Raw genomic sequence first — 21,124 nt, 5'->3', positions numbered from 1 at the left:
ACTCAGAGTTTTTAATTTTTTTTAAAAGCTAAAAATAAAATCTGAAAAAAGAATAGGCCATTTTGAGATGTCCTTTGAGCAGACAGTAATGATGAAAAGTCACAAAAATCTGTGTATCCCAAATGTCAATTTTAGAATAAAAGACAAATCCCCAGGCCCCATCTGAGATGCCGTGAATACCTAAAGGACAGAAATCTGGATTTTGTTGTTGTTCCAAGTGATTCTCAAGCACACAGAAACTGAAAACCTATGTCCCAGCAGATTTTATGTTTAAAGATCACATCCTGTTAGCTCGCAGTTCCTTGATCCCTAAGAATTCTGTTTCAAGGCCTCTCTTTGCTGAGTCGGGGCCTGAAGTAGGGGAACAGCAGGACTGCCAGATTGCAGAAGGTAGTCAACGTCTGTGCACAGCCCCTTAGCACTCTCCCACAATTCACCCAATCTCTGCCTTTATTGCTGTGGTGAGCTCTCAAACTGGTCCTCAGGACACACTCCCCCCTCTTTCATCTCTAACTGCAACTGCTCTCTGCTGAATGTCACTTGTTGGGGGGTGGGGACAAGGGAAAACAGCCTGAATTTGGGTCTGACTGTTGCTCAGGAAGTTTTTTGCAGTGTTTGCACACGCTCTTGCACCAGGAATATTTGCTGATTCCAGACCTCAATGCTTGGGATAAGAAGCTGCGCTGCAATCTCTAAAGCACACGGTTAGAATCCACCAGCTGCTCAGTGGGAGAAGGATAGGCAGTCTTCTCCTATGAGATTTACTGCCTCAGAAAATACCCTGGAGGGTCAGCTATGGGTCAGTTCCAGCTGCATGCACGTAACAGTAACAGTAACAGCTCTAGATGGCTCTGTGTCACTCACTCCACCTCACTCACATGTGAGACCGAATTCTTCAAGCTGTGGGCACCCAGAGCTGTTTAGACAACTGAGTCCTCGGCAGCATGAGGTTTAAAATCCACAGCCACCGCTGCAATAGAAACACCCACTTAATTACAGTGGACACTGGGAGCTGTGCGTCTTCTGAGACTCTCCCAGCCTGTTCCCAAATCCTTGGAGGGCTCCTCCCAGGAGATGAGGCCAGGTAAACCAGGAAACCTGTTGGGTTTGCCTGGAAATATTACCAGTTCCGCTTCATCTCCACTTCTAGTACTGTAGGTCTCTCCCCTAGCTCAGTTTCCCTTTCTGGTCACTAAGAAGAGATACTTGGGATTTCTTAACAGAGTGTCTCAGAAAAAAGAAGATTTTGCTTTAAAAGGAGCCGGTCCTTTTATTCTGCCGCCTCCTCGCTCCTTCAGCCGCGTGATCGTTTCTCCCAGTTGGGACGCCACTGGGCGCAGGGCGGCGCAGTCTCCGGGAGCGCCCTCGCTAGACCAGCGGGCGGTCCTGTGGTGTCACTGTCTCTAGGGAGGACGGGGTGGCGGCAAGGTCGCGATCCGAGGCTCTGGCTCCCACCCAGCTCCTACCCGAGGCTTTCTATCCACGCCGGTAACCCGGGGGCCAACGAGGCAGCCCCGCGCTCGCCCCGCGCCTATGACGGGAGCCGCGCACGCCTGGGGCTGCGGCAGTGCCGAGGGCGAGCGCTGCGCGGGGCGCACGGGGAGGCGGGCTGGCGGGGCGCGGGCGGCAGTACACGCGGTACCTGTGGGGCTTGGCGGCCCGCGGGCCCAGGTGAGACAGCACCATGGGGCAGGGGGGCTGGAAGGGGTTCTGCCTGTCACTGTTTGACTACAAGACGGAAAAGTATGTCATCGCCAAGAACAAGAAGGTGGGCCTGCTCTACCGGCTGCTGCAGCTCTCCATCCTACTGTACTTGGTGCTGTGAGTGTTCTGGGTGCCCAGGAAGGGGGACCTGGGTGGGGGCGCGGGGGCCGGACTGGGAGGCGTGGGTGTGGGTAGTAGGTTTCAGCTACCCTGGAATTTGCGTGTATGTTCTTATGTTCCCAGTGGTTGGGGGTCCGTGACCCTGCTTGGGGGTCCTCCTAGGCTCTTGGATGTTAATGAGAGGAGTAAGGAGGTCGCCCTTGCCAGCCCAGCGGGCTTCCCCCTGGTGCCACTGTCTCGGGAGGTAGAGAAGGAGGACGGGGTCCGAGGCTCAAGCGCTTGCCCAGCCCAGCTCCCACCGGAGGCTTGAGGCTTTCTAGCATGCCAATAATCCAGTAACTGGAGGGCTAGTGCGCGCGCTCAGCGCCTATGCCGGGGAGGGGGCTCTCCCCCATGCGGCTCTAGGTGTGAAGTAAGGGATGGGGCTCTTGGTTTCTTGATTTATGAGGTTTTTCATGGGCCATTCCTCCCCACCCAGAGCTGAAACTCCCAGTGTTCTAGGGCCGAAACCCGGCAGGGATGTCGTGGGTGGGGGCCAAGCGGCCTGACTGGGCTGCAGCTGTCTCCCCAGAAGCCTCCCCAGGTCCTGACTGGGCAGCCAGCCCAGGAGGCAGGCTGGTTATTTATAATCGTGGAGAGTCATTGCCATGCTCGGGGCTAGAGCGACTCATGAGCTTGGCATGCCCCACCTCCCTCCTGGTCACCTACGCCACGCACGGTTGCCTCTAGGGTATCCACTGGGGCCCCTACCCAGGCATCTGTCTCTTCCGGTTCTGTACCATCCCACCGCATCCCACCCAGCAGTTGCTGCTGACCCCAGCCATGGGACAGATCCCTGGGGCTGCACAATGAGGGGCGCCACGCTCTGAGGAAGCAGGTGCAGCCCATTTATTGCTGTTGTCGTCTGTCAGGAGCCATAGAATTGGCTCTGGGTCATAATGTCCCTATGCACAACAGATCAGTGTGGCCCTCACAGTCTCATTGGCCCTGAAGCCCATTGCTGCAGTCATTCATCAGTCCATCTCTCTGAGGCCCTTCCTCTTTTCTGCTGACCTTCTCCTTTTCCCACGGTGGTAGCTTTCTCCAGGGACTGGCCCGTCCTGAGAACATGGTCAAGATGTGTGAGGTGAAGCTCGCCAGCCTCCCCTCCAGGGATGCCCATTTAGCGACACTTGGAGATGGCATCTCCATTGCCCTCCCAGAGAGTCAGATTTGAGGTTTATCAGTCTCCTGTTTCTTGCTCAGTGCTCAGCAGGAAATTACTTTTTGCCTCTCAGAGGATATGCTACCTTTTAACTGGTAGTACACAGGCCAGCGGACCCAGTTCTGGTCCAGGTCCAGGAGGAGGTGACTCTGGACAAGTGAGATGAGCCTTCATTTGCTTGCTCAGTGAATGTGGCTGAGCCCTCTTGTTCTCGGTCTGTGGGAAGGAGGAATGCCCATCCTGAGAAGGTAGCTCGCACCTCCCTCACCTCCACCTGGAGGCAGGTATCCAACTTTCCCTTAAACTTTGGCTGTCTGTTGCCCACCTGAGGACCTTTGTATTCATGCGCTTCCTCAGACCAGGTTCTCCCATAATTCTCTCTCCCCTTCCTCCCTGGCATTCCCACATTATAATTAGATGTTTATTTGGGAGATTGTTTGCTTAATGTCTATGACTGCTGGGCTAGTCAGGTATGCAGTCAATGAATGAATGAAGTTGCTCCTTGAGTATTTGTGGAATGCTTCTGTTAAGGCTAGGCCTAGCCTGTCCCTGCTAGAATGGCTGGTTGGGTCAAGCATCAGAGGCCTGGCAGAGTTCTTTGGAGACGTGATAGCCCAGGGCCCCGGGGCTCCCACAGCTCCCCTAGGCGTGAGGAAGATGAATACAACCTGCTTAGCATCTGCTATAGAGAATCCGTAGTGGGATCCTGGGGAGCTCAGGGCATCTCACAGCAGTTGTGACTTGACCTCAGGACAGTGACTTTCTGCCGCCTTCTCTAAGCTGAAGTTTCCCAGCTTCAACCATAGAAGGTTGACTGGAACAGCCTTTAATAACAGCTACAACCTCAGCAGTGGGGAGTTGTGTTTATTGTGCCCTAACTCTGTCAGTGAGAAGCAACCTACTTGTGCCATCTCAATTTTAAAAGACAGCTTTGTATCTTGCTATGATTTCCATTTTACAGAAAAGGTGCAAAATTGTTTGCAACTATATACACTACTGCTTACTTATCAACTATTTTATTATCTGACCTTTAGCATTTACAATACTGAAAAAGATACTATTTGAAGAATTCATGAAAGACATCTAGCAGTAAGGAACCTGAGGTGTGAGGAAAGAGTAGTGCTGGCTGTGATGGTTAAGGATAGGTGTCAACTTGGTATAGTTCCCAAATATCACTGGTTTAGCTGTTGTGTGATGATGTCCTCTAACATTTATGCAATAATGTATTCATCAATTTTTTTGTGCTCCTATGTGGTCATTCTCCATTTTTGTACAGTTGACTTAGTCTTTGGAACCTAATTATATCGATAAGGGAGAAGTGGGTGGATGGTACTTGGCATTGAATGACTCTAAATCTTACTGACTCGATGTGTGTCAGGATAGCATTGTGTTCCATTGGGTTTTTCAATGATTTATCAGAAGTAGATTGCCAGGCCTTTCTTCAGAGGCATCTCTGAATGGACTTGAACCTTCAACCTTTCTGTTAGTAATTAAGTGCATTAACTGTAACCTGCCCCCTCCAGGGACTCCATATATGTTGATACAATATTTTAATGCAACCAATGAATGAATGAAGTCACGCCTTGAGTATTTGTAGAATGCTCTGTTAAGGCTAGGCCCAGCCTATCCCTGCTAGAATGGCTGATTGGTTCAAGGGTCAGAGCCCTGGTAGAGTTCTTTGGAACAGTGTATGGTTCTTACAAACACTGCATCTCCTTTCTGTGACCTTTGAATGCATTATATACGTGTACATCATTCTGTGGCTGAGTTATTTGAAAAAAAATACAGAGTATGTCTAGATTTTCAAAATGAACTTTTTAGTTTAATTTAGTGTGCATTCCTGGAAAACAATAAAGTAATGAATCAAAATCAGGAAATTAAGATTGATGGTATTATCATCCTCTAATGGAGTCCACTTTATAGCAAATGAGACTCCTCACTCATGCTTTGCATCCAGTTGTCCCATCTTCTTATGCTCCTATGATCCGGCATCGTTCCTGAGTCTGTACTTCGTGACAGTGACATGTTCCCAAAAGCACAGAATTATGTGCCGTTGTAAAGAGCCCTGGTGGTGTAAAGGTTAGGCACATAGGTCTGAGCAAAAGGTGAGTGGTTCGAATCTACCCAGTCTGCAGGATGAAAACCAGCTGACATTTCCCCCATAAAGTTTGCAGCCTAGAAAACATAGGGACAACTCTATTTTCGCCACCTGGAGTAACCATGACTTGACAATTGACTGGCAAGCACTGACAACAATTTTGTGGAGTGACTTTTCGTTTGTGACTTCTCATGTTGCATTTCAGGTTTTACACCATCCTATTATTCCCACAGATTCATCCTGGAAAGGGTTAAACTGGTGGCTCCTTGGAGGCAAGGATTCTGAGGCTCCATCTAACATACTTTGGACATGTTGTGAGGAGAGACCGGTCCTTGGAGAAGGACATCATGCTTGGGAGGGTGGAGGGACAGCGCAGAAGGGGAAGGCCCTCTATGAGGTGGATTGATTCAGTGACTGGGGTAATCGGGTGGGAGTGTCAGAGACAGTGCGATTGGCACAGGATATAGCAGAATTTAGGGCTTTTGTACGTAGGGTCGCTATGAGTCGCAGGCGACTCAACGGCACATAACAACAACAACAACATTATTCCTACCCTCTGAAGGGAGATGCTATTCTCCCACGTTACATAGTGGGTAACTGAGTCTCAGCATGGATTGGCTTGTCCAAGGTCATGTGGTCAGTACTGCTTCAGCCCAGGCCTGCCAGTCTTCAGAGCCTTGGCTTCTGTATATCCCTCTCCTGTGGGACCAGGTTTCAAGCAGCACTGGGAGCTGGTGGAAAAGGTGGCCTGGAGGCTGCCCACCCCTGCTACCCTCAGGAGTTGCTGTGACTCCCACTCCCCTCACCCCTGTAGCCCCAGGACACTGCCCTGAGGACAGCAGTGCAACTGACGCCCACCTCCCGACCTTCTTCCCACAGATGGGTGTTTGTGGTGAAGAAGGGCTACCAGGACACAGACACCTCCCTGCAGAGTGCTGTCATCACAAAGGTCAAGGGCGTGGCCTTCACCAACACCTCAGAGCTGGGAGAGCGGCTGTGGGACGTGGCTGACTATGTCATCCCACCCCAGGTCTGAGCCCCCACCTTGCACTGCTGCCAGGACCCCAGAGGCCTCTGTCTATTGTCCTGTGAGGTTTAAAGACCTTGCCTGGACCCTTCCCTCTATACTACCCCTGCCTTCCCTAACTGCAATTTATTATTGCTGTTGGGTTTTTTTTTTTAATTATTATTGCTGTTTTTAATTGGGGTAAATACATAGGTAACAAAACACTTCCCATTTCTACAAATGTCTGCTTTGCAAGCCACCCTATTGAGCCTATTAAAACCAAATGGGATCCAAAATAATTCTGGGTTTTCACAGTGGCCAACTGGGGAAGTCCCTCCCTCCTTCTGTTAGCCACTGTTGCTAGGAATGGCTTCCTGACTTGTTCAGAGGCAACTCCATTGCTGCCCCTTCTCCTCCTGGATCTGGGCTTGGACCCGAGAGGCTGACTGAGGCCCAACAGGGACGTGTTCAGGGGACACCTGTTCAGGGACTCCTGGCTCAGCAGAGGACGGAACCCACCAGCGTTGTGATCCCATCAACCCCAGCACCCTTCAGAGGCCCCATCACCGCAAAGCCATCTTGGGGCTGGAAGAGGCATACCTCAATGAACTCCTCTGGCAAACATGAAATTGGGCCCTGTCCAAACATCTGACACCACCTTTTTGATAACGTTACTGTATTTTCAGCTCCAAAATGCAAGTCAATCTCATCACTATTAATACCTTCTACACTTAGGAAAATAACAATGACATCTTCCTTGCTTTTACTGATCGAAATTGCTCAGTGCTGTGTTCCGTTTATTATTTTTTTAAAATTAATTTTAATGAAAGTTTACGGAGACTTAGGGTTTCCAGTCATTCATTGTTACACTGTTTATTTTTTTCCAGTTTCTTCTCTTTCTACAGAGACAGTTCACCTATGGAGGTGCGCTGTTAAGTGAAAGGTAGTGCCTGTCTGGCAGTTCTAATCTATCCAGAGCTCTGAAGGAGCAAGATAGGCAGTCTCCTCCCATTGTGATTTTACAGCTATGGAAAGCCAGTTGAGGGTCCGCTGTGAGCCAGTCGGACTCGCAATTTGTCAGTCTGTCTTTACACTCAGCCGCACAAGTTGACGCAGCCTGCCTCAAGCCACGGCATGTCACATGCGAAAGTTACTAGTTTTAACTCTGCTCTCTCAGATCTGGCCATGAAAACAGTGATGGCTGAGAGGAAAATGGCTCAGTGGTGCCCCCCGTCAGGTGGCACACAGGCACATGCTATCCCTGCCCCATCTATGCTGTGCCTCTGGCAGAGGGAGTCCCCTCACTGGTTCCTTTCTGGCTCCTCAGGGAGAAAGTGTCTTCTTCGTGGTGACCAACCTGATTGTGACCCCCAATCAGCGGCAGAACGTCTGTGCTGAGGTGATAAGACACCTGGACCCAGGGAACAGCAGCCCAGATTGGGGTTCCCTGCTCCTGGTCCCTGGGCTTCTGCCCACTCCAGGGCCTGGAGGATGTGATCTGGGGGTGGAGCCAGGACCGGATCAGGTTCTCAGGAGGGGGGTGTGTGTGCTCAGGCAGGGGAAGAGACCCCGTCCTAATTCTGGGGATGGGACCTGGTTCTGGCTAAGGCCCCCTTTCTTTCCTGGCAGAGTGAAGGCATCCCTAATTCCGAGTGCTCTGAGGACAGTGACTGTCCCTCTGGAGAGGCAGTTGTCACTGGAAATGGTGAGGGCCCAAGGGGCGAGGCTAGGTGGTGGAGGAGAGGCCTGGAGCTGGGAGACCCTGGCATTGACCCTGTCCCGTGTCCTCAGGAGTGAAGACTGGCCGCTGTCTGCGGGCGGGGAGCACTGGGAAGGGCACCTGTGAGATCTTCGCCTGGTGCCCAGTGCAGGACAAGTCCCAGCCTGCGTGAGTGGCCCCAGCCTGGGGGTCGAGGGCTCTCAGACCTGTGGGTGGGAACACGTCCACTCCAGGATCCTAACCCTGAAGAAGAAGCCAGGACACCACTCTGAGAAATTGGCTTCCCTTGGCAGAGACTTCGGGGACAGGAACTGGACCAGGGGGGAAAGAGTGGAGGATGGGAGGTTGTCAGGGCCTCTGGACAGGCTGCTGGCTTGGTTTCCAGGAAGCTGATCCTGAGTGAGGCTGAAGAATTCACCATTTACATCAAGAACTCCATCCGATTCCCCAGATTCAACTTCTCCAAGTACGTGGGGTAGGCTCTTGCAGTCCTAGGAGTGGCGCCTTGGCTGGTGCCCTTGGCATCCAAGCATCATGGGCAGTGTGCACCCAGTACTTGTGTATGTGAGTCTGTGGGGGGTAGAGCCTCTGGGTGGCCCTGGGGCGCCCCTGTCCCCACTGTGGGTCCTGCTCTTAAGTGTAGTAAGACGTTAGCTGGTGGAGACGGGCCAGGGCTTTAGTTTGGGCTCTGTCAGGGGTCAGCCTAGGCTGGAATGAAGCCAACAAGTCTCCCCATCATTTCACTGGTTGTTCATGGCCTACCCCAGGACAAACGTGCTGGACACACAGAACAGATCTTACCTGAAGACATGTCGCTTTGACTTCACCAATGTGTACTGCCCCATCTTCCGACTGGGCTCCGTGGTCCGCTGGGCCGGAAGCAACTTCCAAGAGCTGGCCCCGAAGGTGGGTGGGATGTGTGGTGAGTCCTCCCCCCACCCCACCGGCCTAGACCCCAAATTGAAGTGGGATCATGGAAGGGACTTGTGGGTTGGGGTGGGTGGCTACACCACTTACCTGGCCCCAGAAAAGGATTTCAGAATGGGCTGGGACACAGCTGGACTTGCTGGCATTCAGACCCTTGGGGAGGGGGCAGAAGGGAGGTGAAAGGGACATGGGTGTGAGGACCCAGTCCCTGTCCTCCTGCAGCCCTTGATACTGGCCCCTTGGGCCAGTGCACTCATCAAGCGCCATGAGGGGAACGTGGAGAGAGACCTGAGCTTGAATCACAGCCCTGCCTTTACTAGTGACCCACTGCAAGTAACCTTACCCCCACCCCAGCCTTTTCCTCCCCTGAGGAACGATGGCACCACCCTACACACAGCACTGTGTGGAGTTTCAGTATTGCTCTGTGGATGCTTTCTCTTTGCCAGTGTTTGAAATCTTGGGCAGCAATCTCAGATAATATGACTTATGGTCACAAGGGTTGCATGTTCAGAAGTTGAAATTTCTGGCCGAGGTGGTGACCCAACCTTGTGACTCTGTCCAGCGTCTGCTGTCCCTGGGGAGGGGGTGGTGTGCCGTGGGGTGTGAGGTGACAGCCACTTCTGCCTATTTCCCCGCCTCCAGGGTCAGGTTCAAGTGGAGGGGGACACTATCCTACTGTTACAGTGGGATGGTGGCATCTTCTGAGTTTGGTGGATTCCTAGAGCTGATTTCTCTCTCACTGTCAGACACTTTATTTTTAGGGGGGGAACTCTATTATAACTAGTGTTTTTAGATTATGCCTCTGGAAATTTGTGTTTGCTGCCTCTGCAGCATGGGTGACCTGGGTGCCACACAGTGACTGCACCAATGGGCATAAGCCCAGCAGTGATGGTGAGACTGGTGCAGGCAGGATCGGGCAAGGCCTCAGTCTGCAGTGCAGAGAGTCACTCTGAGCTGGCATCGACACGATGGCATAGCCCAGCCCCCATCTCTGAGCATCCTGCAGCCCGCCCCACACAGTCTCTGGGGTCTCAGGGCTCCTCAAGGCAAATGTCTTGGAAACAACTTTTCAGCCAGTAAACCCTCTCCCAGAAGCCACATCTGTGTCCCCTTTACTGTCACAGAGGGACAGAATGGGGAAGTGGGATAAAATGTGCAGGGGCACAGGGTGAGCAAACCCCACCTGTCTCATGAGCTGTGTGGCAAGGATCTACATGGGTCCAGGCCTTCCCACATCTCCACACCTCACTATCAGCCACTGCTGAGGCCAAAACCTCTCTCTGGTGTTGCAGACTGAGGGTTATGAGACAGACAATCAAGACTGAGATAGAACAGAGAGAGTAAAGAACAGGAGGCCAGCAGTTCCATGACTGAAGGCCTCAAGCCATGCCTCTCTGGGTATTTATTGAAAATCATAAGGAAGGTAAACAAAGGAAAATCATAAGGGAGTACAAAATAAAAACAAGGGATCATGGGGAACTCTTTTGCAGATAAGGCCAAGTTCTTCTCTATTGTTTACTTCACACTTATGTCAGGAGTCAGGGATTCAGTAAATACAAACTAAGAACAATGTTGACTCTTAAGGAATGCCTTAGTGCCACAGGGTGAATTCTAGCTTGTATTAAGCCTCCCTCATATCCTGATATAGCATTTGGTTTATTATTAATATTCTATTTGATATTCGGCCCCACACTTCGGACCCTGGCCAGCCAGAGTTAGGGTGAACCTTATCCTCCATTCTCCTGAGCCCAGGTTACAGGAAGCAGCCATGTAGGCTCAGGAGTCTGCCCGGCTCCCTTTTCTTTAGTCCAGGGGCCTCTCTGTCTCTCTCTCTCTGGCACCTGAGACTGTTTTTGTTGCTGTTGTTAGGTGCCACCTAGCTGACTACGACTCACAGCAACCCTGTGAACAACAGATCTAAGCCAGGCCCTATTCTGCACCAGACTCACAATCTCAGCTAGATATGCCCACTGGCAGTCACTGTGCCCGTGCATCTCATTGAGGGTTTTCCTATCTTCAGTCACCTTGGAAAGCATGTTGTCTTTTTCTGAGCACTGGCCCATCCTGACAACATGCCCAAAGTGTGTGGAATGGAGCTTCACCATCTTTCCTGAGAAGACTTTATCCTTTACTGCCTGCCTGCCACTCTTCTCTGTCACCTGGCCACCAGAACTGGGTCTACTCAGACTGACATACCACCAGCTCCTGCTGACTCATTGTCCCCCTGGGGCTGGTAATTCTCTGGGATGACTCACAAAACTCACAGAAATTATCTGTGCTTCCAGTTACCCATTTATGATAACCAGAAAGGATACAGTGAGGGGATGCTTTGGGCAGGGGGTCTGGGAGCATTCCCAGCACTGGGCCTCCATTGTCCCAGGAACATACCCTCTCCCTTGTGTGGATGTTCTCACCACTCCAGGAGGAGACCCCTTCAAAAGAGCTCCAAGGTCCAAAGTCCCCGTGAAACCTCCCTGCCTACGCACAGCTAATGCCTCAGCAAGGGAGCTCTGGTGGCCTAGTCTGTAGGGAGTTTCCCTGCTAACCCAGAGGCTGTGCCTCTCTGGTGGTTCAAATGCACCAGCTGCTCCTTGGGAGAAAGATGGACAGTCTCCTCCTGTGCAGCTTACAGCCTCTGAAATCCCACTGGAGGGTCAGCTGTGAGTTGGTTACAGCTGAATGGCAATGAGAGAGAGAGAGAGAGGAAAAGGGAGAAGGAGAGGGAGAGGGAGAAGGAGGGGTAGAGAAGGAGAGGGAGAGAGCCCTAACACCTAGCTAAGGTCAACTCAGCCAATGAATATACATGATGGACTGCATCCTGCCCCCTCCCTTACTGAGATTCCTTCCCTGGGTGTGGGGCCTGGGGAGCTCCTGGCTATTTCAGAAAGACAATTCACTCGCTCATTGCTGTTAAGTCACAACTAACTCATCACTGACCCTCCATTGAGTTTCTGAGGCTGTGAATCACCCAGGAGGCTAAAATTTGTCCACCTTTCTCCCTTTGAGCTACTGGTGGATTAACCAAAACACAGTCTTTCAGTTAGCAGTTCACCTCCCTACAGAGTACATCACCAGAGCTCCCTTTGAAAGACAAAGAATGTTTTAATGGCTCAACTTATTTTCAGAAATCAGATAGTAAAAGCCAGATTGAGTTCTTTGTCCCATAGATGGGCTGACTGCTCCTCTCTGCTCTGATTCTTTGATTTAGCTACAAAGCTTCTCCCTTTGCAATCAGGAGTGAGACACCATTCTGGTCCCCAAATCCAGTCAACTCAACTCATTGTTGTCAAACTATTGAATTAAAAGTGACTCTTAAATGGCCCCCAACAGGTTTTCAGAGGCTGTAAATCACACGAGAGTGCCCGTTTTCTCAGGTGGAGCAGTTAATAGACTCGAACCACTTGCCTTCAGGTTGGCAGTGCAACTATCTAGAAGGCCACCAGAATTCCCAAAATGCAGTAGGAGCCCCCAAAGTGCTGGGAGGCTCTCCTTAGACTTTTCTCCAGGTGACGGGGAAAAGCACCTATCTGTCCTCCATTGGGTGACCTGAAAGAGCACCTCAACAGTGCCTTCCAATGAACCCTTTCCAGCCTCTCCCACTTCAGTCCCTGATGCCCTTCAGCTGGTTTGCTGCTGCCGCTTCTTGGGACCAGGTGGCAGTGATCCAGGGCATCAGTGGAAGTGGAGCTGGAACGAGCTGGTGGGCACATCCCAGCTCAGATGCCCAGTGTCTGTCCACTGTAGTCACTGGGCCAGGGTGGCTTTCAGAGGAGGTGTCACTTGGGTAGATGCTGGCTTCTCTCTCCTCCACTAGGGGGCGAAGAAGGACGATGGTGGGGCTGTGCCTGCCCCTGGGGTAGCCTCCACAGCCACTCCCAGGAGTGGGGCTAGAACCCTGTGTCCACCGCCTTCCTGAAGGGTGGTCCGCCAGGACAGACCTGTAACCCAAACACCCTCCCTTCTCCTCAGGGCCAGTCTGAACCTTGGTTCCCTCTCCACACAGGGCTGTCCACTCACCCTTGTCTCTCTTCCATCAAGGGCGGTGTGATAGGAATTCAGATTGAATGGGACTGTGATCTTGATAAGACTCCCTCTGAATGCAACCCTCACTATTCTTTTAGCCGTCTGGACAACACATTTGAGTCTGTTGCCTCTGGGTACAACTTCAGGTAACCAGGGGCTTGCCCCACTGCCCTGTGATACTGGCTGTGTGTTTGGTTCTTTCTGGGTGGCCATGTAGTGACTACCTCAGGGTGGGGGTGGGGGGACTGGGGGTGGGACTCAGAGTTGGAGGTGCTTAGAGAGGTGGGTGAGGGGAGGTGTGGATCTGGCTCATGGCAAAGGCCAGTGGAAATTGCCAGCGCTGAGAGGATGGAGCGTCAGCTTGGCTCAGAGTGTATGTAATGGGAAAGCTCTCACCTCTTGGGGACCCTCTGGGAGGTTTGCAAGGATCCAGATGCATCTTTGGACTTGGCTCCTCGACAGCATCTGAAACCTCTCCTGGGGCTGCAGAGATGCAGGGTCTGTGGAGTTCTTATCAGTCTGCTCCCTGAGGCCCTGCCAGACTAAAGTCTCCCCTGGGCCTTGTCTCCCCAGATTTGCCAAATATTACCGAGATGCAGCTGGGGTAGAATTCCGCACCCTGATGAAAGCCTATGGGATCCGCTTTGACGTGATGGTGAATGGCAAGGTGTGTGGGCCAGTCCTCATTCTCTGACTGGACAAGGAGGGAGGAAGGGGCCTTGGGCTGGAGTGCTGGGGCACCTGCTGCCCACCCTGTGACTCTCACTTTGCCTCTCTCTCTCTCTCTTCTAGGCGGGGAAGTTCAGCATCATCCCCACTCTCATCAACGTGGGCTCTGGGGTGGCGCTCATGGGCGCAGTGAGTACCTCTCCTCTCCCCCATCCTGGGGATCAGCGGGGAAGATTCCCTAGAGAGAATGAGAGCCCGTGGGATCTGAGTCAGTAGAGCGCTCTCTGGGATTTCACTCCCATCCAGCTGTGACTGAAGTTTCTCTTTCTGGAGCCAAAGACATGTCTGTATTGCAGGGCCAGTCTCCAGCGTGGGGTGTGAGTTGGGCTTCTCTGGGATCCTAGGTGTTTTTAAGCTTCTGCTACCAAGCCAAAGGTCGTATAGCCCTGGTGTGACCACTTGCCATACAGAGGTAACTTGTGGTCGCTGTGAAGCTAAACATTGTGACACTGATGTGTCAAATGCAATAACGGGTACCCATGGTGGACAGTGTTTAGTGGCATTCCCCAGTTGAAACAAGCTTGGAAGCAGCAGTGGCATCCACTTCTGTAAATAGCTTGCCTCTGGAAACCCTATGAACCTGGAGAAAGGATAAAAGTCATGCACACAAGTGTCGAGGACTTTCGTTCATAAGGTTGCTATGAGTCTCCTATGACTCGACGGCACTTAACGACAACAACCTGGGCTTCTGGTGAAAGGGAACAGGATTAGGGTCCTCAGGGCTTCTCGGCTTCAGCACTGCTGACGTTTTGGGTATGACCATTGTGAGGCCCATCTTATGTACTGTAAGATGGCAAGAAGCATCCTTGGCTTCGACCTGCTGGATACGAGTAGCACTCCTCAGTTATGATAACTAAAACCTCTCCAGACATTGCCCAGTGTCTCATATACTGCAAACTCGTTTCCATAGAGTTGAGAGTGTCTTATAGCTGACCCTCCATTGGGTTTTCTCTGGCTGTAAATCACACAGGAGAAAATGTCCCATCTTTCTCCTGCCAACATCCCATAGTGGGCAGGCTCACCCTGGGCTGAGGGGCAGGAGCATGGGCCTGCTGTCCTTCCCATCAGTTGCTGTTGAGTTGAATCTAATTCATGGAGTCCCCATGTCTATCATAATTGAGCTGAACCCTTTGAGTTTTCGTGGCTCACTGTTTTATTGTGTTCTTTTTGGAGGGGTGGAGAGCAGATTGCCAGACCTTTCTTCTGAGGTGCCTCTGAGTGAACTTGAACCTGCAGCCTTTCAGTTAGTAGCCAAATGTGTCATCCCTCCTAGAGGTTGCCTTTCAGCTAGACTAAGAGAGACTCAGAGGAGAGGGACTCAGAGCTGGAGGCTGAAAGGCAAGGCAAGGTTTCATCAGATCCCTAAATTGCTCCTGTGTCCTGGATATAGTCTTTATAAAGACATTAAAGGGTCATTAGAGAGTGCCCATCCCACAAGCTTCCTTTCCAAGCTTTCCTGCAGCCTGCTCCTCATCCTTCTGCGTAAGAACCCATTAAAGTTTCCATGGGGACCCAAGACTTACTTCTCATTGAGACAAAAACCAAAACCAAACAGAAATCTGTGTCTTGTAAGAGTGCTTGAAGAAGCCGATGACCCTATAAGCAGTGCCTCTTAACACTCCTCTTTAGGGACCCCTGGAAGTGTGCACAGGTAACTTTCTCAGTGAGGGACTCACCTTCATATGATGTGGGTAAATCAAACACAGGGCACATATACATGTGGTGAAGGTAATGGGGCAAGAAGGTGTAGGGGAAGCTTGGGGTAGGGGAGTGGGGGCTGTGGAACAAAAATGAGAAATAACATCTCTGGCATTTGGGAAAGAAAGGGAGATTTGCAGTGCCAGGGTGCCCCTTCACCTGTCGGCCTATCTACCACAGCCCTCCCCGCCCCACTGTCCCTCTAGGTCTTCAGTGAACACGTCTCCATCATTGTAGCCTGTGCTGTGGGTGGAGTCTCCCTCTGGTGGTGGAGATGAGCATTTGCATGACCTGCTCTGAAATGAAGTGCCTTCAGGTGTGGTTGAGGAACCCACCTGCTGGGTTAATTCCAGCCTCTCTCTCTTTGGACCGTGGCTGTAAACAGGTTCCTTGTTGGTCGGATCAGTTCTAGCTCCCCTCCAGTCCATGTCTCACACCAACTGCCAGGTGCTACAGAACATTCTAAGGAGCTGTTTTTATAGGCTGGCACCCTCCTCCTTTGGAAGGCTCTCTAGTTTTGTCTGCCACAATCCCTGTGGAGTGTTACAGGCATTCCTAGCTCTGAAGTGTCAGTCTGTAACTTTCTTATTTCTGTGTTAATGCCTGCCCAACCATCAAGACTCACCCCCATATCCTTCCCCAGGCTAAGTAAAGGGTAAGCTCCTGCCTCTTCTTCACCTCCCTGTTACGGTATGTGCTTCTCTCATGCACTAGCAGGAAGGTCCTACGGGGTCTTCACTGTCTTAATCTTCCTTTGCCTTGGTGCAGTAGCTGGAGGGAGATGGGTATTCACTATGATGGCGTCAGCCTCTGCTGTAAATGATAGGGGTCAGTTTTACTTTGGCTCCATTATGGGCGAGTCTTGTGGTCTTGGACAAATATACCCATTTCTAAGACCAGCTTCCTTGTCTGTTAAATGGAGCAAATGATGTCTCCTGTCTTAGTCTCCTAGGGCTGCACCACAAAGTGAGTGCCTTATGAGAATGGACATTTAGTGTCTTTCTATTCTGGGGGGTAGAAATCCAAATCAGTATGTTGGCTGGACCATACTCTTTCTTCCTGCTGTGTGTCGGTGTCTCTTCTCTACTTGGATCAGGGCATGACTTGTACTGGATTAGGACTTGCCTCTACTCCACTGAGACCTCCTGTTAACCAGTAACATCTTCAAAGATCCTATTTCCAAACAAAGTCATGCCAACAGTCACCATTCAATCTTGGACACATCCCCACCCCCACTAGTGGAAATGCTGTAGGATCACGTGCTAGGAACTTGAGCCAGTGACTGACCTACAGCAGGTGCTCTCGGAAGTCCGAGTTCTGAGGAGTCCTAATTCCTTTTCAGGGTGCTTTCTTCTGTGACCTGGTCCTCATCTACCTTATCAAGAAGAGCCACTTTTACCGTGGCAAGAAGTATGAAGAAGTAAGGTCAGTGAGACTTCCTGCTCGTCAGCGGCCAGAGGAAAATTCTGGGATGTTCCCTCAGTAAGTCTCCCCTCTTTGGAGCGAGGAGGCAAGGGCTAACTATGGGTAGCTTCCTGCCCCTGAAAAGGGCTGGAGGCAGTGGGGTGTTCTGAGAACACACTCTATAAACAAACAACTGGGACCAGAATCACCCTAACACCAGTTTGAGAGGAGTTCCCAGGCTTTGGACAGGAGACCTGGTGGTGTCCTGTTTCTATTCCTCACCACATGATTCTGGACAAACCCCAGGCCTTTCTGGACCTCATTTTCTCTTTGTAACAAATGCGAGATTTGGTTTATGTATCATGCTTCCCAGCATTTCTTTGTTAGGCTTCTATTTGTTGTTAGGATTCTGATTCACTGGCATTGAGAGAAGCTGAAGGGGGCAGGAAAGGAAGAAACCATTTTCTTTTAAACATTTTCCTACAAGTGCCTATGTTGGTGACGGTGGTGGTGGTGGTGGATGTATTCAGAACCACATGGCACAGTGCATGATGGGACCCCAGTTGCCTGTGGGCAGGCACTTGGCCCTGGGTTCCTGGGGAAAGCTTTCTGGAGGAGCTGGGTCCAGGAGGAATTGCATATGGTGAGTTTTGGACAGGCGCCTGGGCTCTCCTTCAGCCCCTCAACCTGGGACAGGGGCTAGAAGGTCAGTTGCCATTGGCCCAGGATGAAATGACCTCCACCTGCGGACTGAACTGCCTTCCTGGTCATAGTGGCCACCCTCTGGCAGGAGCACAAGCCTGGGGCACAGGCTCTGCTGCTTGATGACCGAGGCTGACGCCCCCTGCTGGATGAGTGGTTCTCCACGACGCTCCTGGGTTCCTGAAGCCTAACATGGGTTAACAGGCTGTGTCCTGCCCAGGGGACGGGAGGTCCATGCCCCGCTGGCGCTGGCGGAGGACCAGCTGATCGAGGGTCGGAGGCAGTGCTGGGGCTGGGAGGACAAGGAACAGGCGTGGCCAGGCCCAAGAGCGGAGGATCCTGATGAGCAGAGCCCCCGAGCGGAACCTGAGGGGGAGCAGCTGGGGCTGCCTGAGCGGCCAGAGGTGCAGGATGCCAGCAATGGCCCAAAGGTGGACGGCTGTGTGTGTCAGCAGCTCGTCGACGGCTGTGCCCAGCCCACCAGGTGAGGAGCGGCTGGGGCTGGGGGCCAGCACACCTGAGAACTGGATCCCCGCAGCCTGGGAGCCACCAGCAGTGCTTCAGTGGGCTGTTGTGCTCCACAGTGACCTGGCCTGAGGCAGGCATCTGGGTGTGGGGGAGCCCGTCCAGGCTAACAGCACTGCCATCTGCACAGCATTAACCCCGCCAAGCACTGCGCTGAGCCTTATGCAGCTATTAACACCTGTAAGCTTCTCAGCACCCTAATGAAATGGATACTAATATATATTACCTGTTTGGGGGAAATTGAGGCACAGAAAGGTTAAGCAATTTGCCAGAGTCACACAGCTCATAATGTGGTAGAGCTAGGATTTGGACTCAGATGGTGTTTCTAGAGTCTCGTTATGGGTTAAATAAAAAAAGAATACTAGCGACTGGGTAAGGGGCCTGTGCCATTAGCCCAAAGGTCTCTCATTGCCGTTGAATTGGAACTGACTCATAGCTGACCAGTGGGTTTTTGGAGTCTGTCAATCACGTGGCAGCAGATGGTCTGTCTGTCAGCTGCGGAGCCACTGGTGGATTCAGACCATTGGAGAGGCATGGCCTTTGGGTTAGCAGCACAGTCATTTAAGGATTATGACACTAGAGCTCCCAAAGGCCCCTTTGGTGGTTCGAACCCACCAGCAGCTCCACTGGGAGACGGGCAGTCTTGTCCCTTGCAATTTATAGCCTTGGAAAGCAGAGGGTCAACAGTGAGTTGGCTCTGACCTAAGAGCAGTGCCTTTGGAGCTTGTACTCTTTTTTCATAATTGGGTTATTCTGTGTCCTCAGAGCCTCAATCCCTTTAAACCACAGTCATTATTATTCCTCTGAATCCCTCATGTATGTGACAATTCCAAGGAGGATGGTAGCTGGGCTGACAGGAGACCATCAGACCGCCTTTTCCTGGGGGGCTGCCCAGAAGCAGAAGTGTCCTCAGTCTGGTGTCCAGCTGAGCCAGGAGGCCTGATTCAGGCTCCTTTGCCTTTGCTTTGCTGTATGCTCTTGAGCAGGTGCCTGACCCTCGTGGGACCTCTTTCTCCTCTTCCCAGTGGGGGCTGGGCACAGGGGCTTCTCCCTCACAGACAAGGGGTCCGCAAATCCTCTGGAATGTCTCCAGAATGTTGGCAGGACTTGGGGTGGACTTTTTTTCTGGTCCCAGCTTCTCTTCCAGGATGACCTCCAGCCAAGTGTTGGCTACAGCAGAGAAAGACTGAGAAATAGACTGGGGTGCAGCAGATGGGCAAAAGGTGGAGAGGGGTGAGGAGAGAAAGGGAGAGAGGACTGAGGAGGCCAGGGCAGGACAAGGAAGTAGAGGTGTGGAGACTGTGTGGGATGGACCAGGGTCTTGAAGCCCCCAAGTACTGGTGTTCTCTGATGCTGCTGCTTAGCACCTGCTGAACCCTCTTGGCCTGTGAGGAAGAATGGCCGCCTTGCTGGCCCTGGGGGCTAGCTGGTCTTGGCCCAGTCTTGCCTGATGCTGGGTGAGGCTTTGGCTGCCACCATGGTGGCTGCTGCTGTTACTGCTGCTCACTTCGAAGACAGCTCACTTGCGTGTCTGCGCTGAGCCAGGGACCCCTACAGACAGCTTCCTCCAAATGCTCAGGCTGCTTGCAGTGCTGCCTCTCGGAGCCTGTTGGTACGGCTGTGTTTAAGGAGCCTGGCCTGGTCCACGAGACCCTAGCGGTCCTCTTTGCCCTCTGTGTGTCCCCTCTCCTCAGCTCTGGCCACCTGGGGAAGGGAGATGTGACTGTGGAGCAGCTGTAGACTCTGTAGACAGTGGAGCGGTAGCCAGGTGTTGGCTGAGCACAGAGTCACTGAAGATCTTGGGGACAGAAGAGCCCACAGCTCTGAACAGAGGAGCAGAGTCTTCGTGCCTTCACAGACAGTGGCGTCTGGGCCCAGCTTCTCTCCCTCACCAACGTAAGAGCATCAGGATCCTGCTCCAAGCTTTGAACTGTGTGCGAAAGGAAGCTTCCCAATGGCCACAGAGACTCAGACCTGGACCAGGCAGCACTGTTTAGGGATGGAGGGAAGGCTAAGGTCTGGGTGTTCTTCGCTGTTTCTGGGAACTTGGTTGGTTCACTTATTTATTCTTACATGCAGTAAACACAGATTCCTGCTGCAGGCTGAGCCTCATTCGAGAGATACTTAAATGAGCCACTGGCCTGGCCCTCAGGGAGGGGAAAATGTGTGAAAATCCCTCCAGAACCAACAGGCATATCACAGCAAGACCCAGCCACTTTGGCCTCTAGTTGAGATTCTACAGATCCCTATAGGAAGTGAATGACAAAGCTTCGTCTCAAATACTTCGGGCATGTTATTAGGAGAGGCTATTCCTTGGATGGGGACATCACGCTTCAAAAGATGAAGGGTCAGCAAAAGAGAAGACGACCTTTAACGAGATGGACTGACACAGTAACTGCGGCAATGGGCTCAGGTATTATCAGAGATGATGAGGATGGCACAGGATAGGACACAGTTCCCATCTAGGCTCGCTATGAGTCAGATTCAACTTAGTGGCACCTATCAACAATAGGGAGTGATGGTTCCTCAGAGAAAGTCCTTGGCCACCACCAAAGGGAACATCTGGCACTGTGCTGAGGAATAAAATGTAAATGTGGTCCAGGAGGCCACCAGGGAACAAGTCTGGAGGAAGCTGGTTCTGGGGGGGGAGAGACTAACCCCAAGTCTCTGGGGAGGGAAGATGGGGAGGCCTTGGCTCCATCCAACCTGCCCAGTCTGGGGGAAATCCAGGCGCTATCCTAAACCCTGATAGGAGATGCATCGGCCTGTGTGGCTTGGTTCTTGCTGCTCTGTTAGCTGAGTGTCCTTGACCTCGGTCCCCTCCTTTCTCCTCAAAGGCTTGGGCTGAAAGGTTGATGAAGGGCTAGTGAGATAAGTGCCAATGAAGGGAAATGCTCACTGGGCCAGTGTATGCAGTGACTGGGGAGGGCAAACTGCAGACAAATGATGCTTCATCTCACGCATCTTCTTTCCTCTACCCTGTTCCTACCCAAGAAGCCCTGGTGACGTAGTGTGTGACGTTATCAGGTTGCTAACTGAAAGGTTGGTGGTTTGAATTAAAGAAGATTTCTTTCAAAAGAAAGATAGGCAGTTTTCCCCAATAAAGATTGACAGCCTCAGGCGTCCAATGAAGGGCTGCTAAATAGGACTGAACTTTGGGGCAGGGGATGTGGCTTTCGGTTCCTGCTCCACCCCTGCCCTGCAGAACTCTGTGGCTTCCCAACAGTATATAAACCTTGCTGTGCAAAGTGCAGGGAGCTCTGG

At 51.9% G+C, this 21,124-nt stretch overlaps 1 protein-coding gene across 1 annotated transcript; it reads left to right on the top strand.

Annotated features, from left to right (window-relative positions):
* The first annotated feature begins 1,684 nt into the window (after positions 1–1,684).
* Positions 1,685–19,600, top strand: P2RX5 (purinergic receptor P2X, ligand-gated ion channel, 5). The gene is made up of 12 exons (XM_006899790.1): positions 1,685–1,821; positions 6,006–6,156; positions 7,460–7,531; positions 7,762–7,837; positions 7,924–8,020; positions 8,238–8,318; positions 8,620–8,758; positions 12,818–12,948; positions 13,376–13,469; positions 16,572–16,711; positions 17,556–17,819; positions 19,555–19,600. The coding sequence occupies exons 1-12, from the start codon at positions 1,685–1,687 to the stop codon at positions 19,598–19,600; spliced, it is 1,428 nt and encodes a 475-aa protein (XP_006899852.1).
* Positions 19,601–21,124: the final 1,524 nt, after the last annotated feature.

The sequence above is a fragment of the Elephantulus edwardii genome, unplaced genomic scaffold (genome assembly GCF_000299155.1).
Source record: "Elephantulus edwardii isolate Elephantulus edwardi_28Jun2011 unplaced genomic scaffold, EleEdw1.0 scaffold00267, whole genome shotgun sequence".
Taxonomy (NCBI): Eukaryota; Metazoa; Chordata; class Mammalia; order Macroscelidea; family Macroscelididae; genus Elephantulus; species Elephantulus edwardii.
The sequence above is the reverse complement of the archived record's forward strand: the minus strand, read 5'-3'. Positions and strand labels throughout refer to the sequence as shown.

What these genes read in the sequence shown, in the direction of transcription:
- P2RX5 (XM_006899790.1), top strand. Translation starts at nt 1,685, where the DNA reads ATGGGGCAGGGGGGCTGGAAGGGGTTCTGCCTGTCACTGTTTGACTAC. An exon ending in GGCAGTTGTCACTGGAAATG is followed by an intron (nt 7,838 to 7,923) that starts GTGAGGGCCCAA and finishes CCGTGTCCTCAG; the next exon opens with GAGTGAAGACTGGCCGCTGT. An exon ending in GGCTGTGCCCAGCCCACCAG is followed by an intron (nt 17,820 to 19,554) that starts GTGAGGAGCGGC and finishes CCCTCTCCTCAG; the next exon opens with CTCTGGCCACCTGGGGAAGG.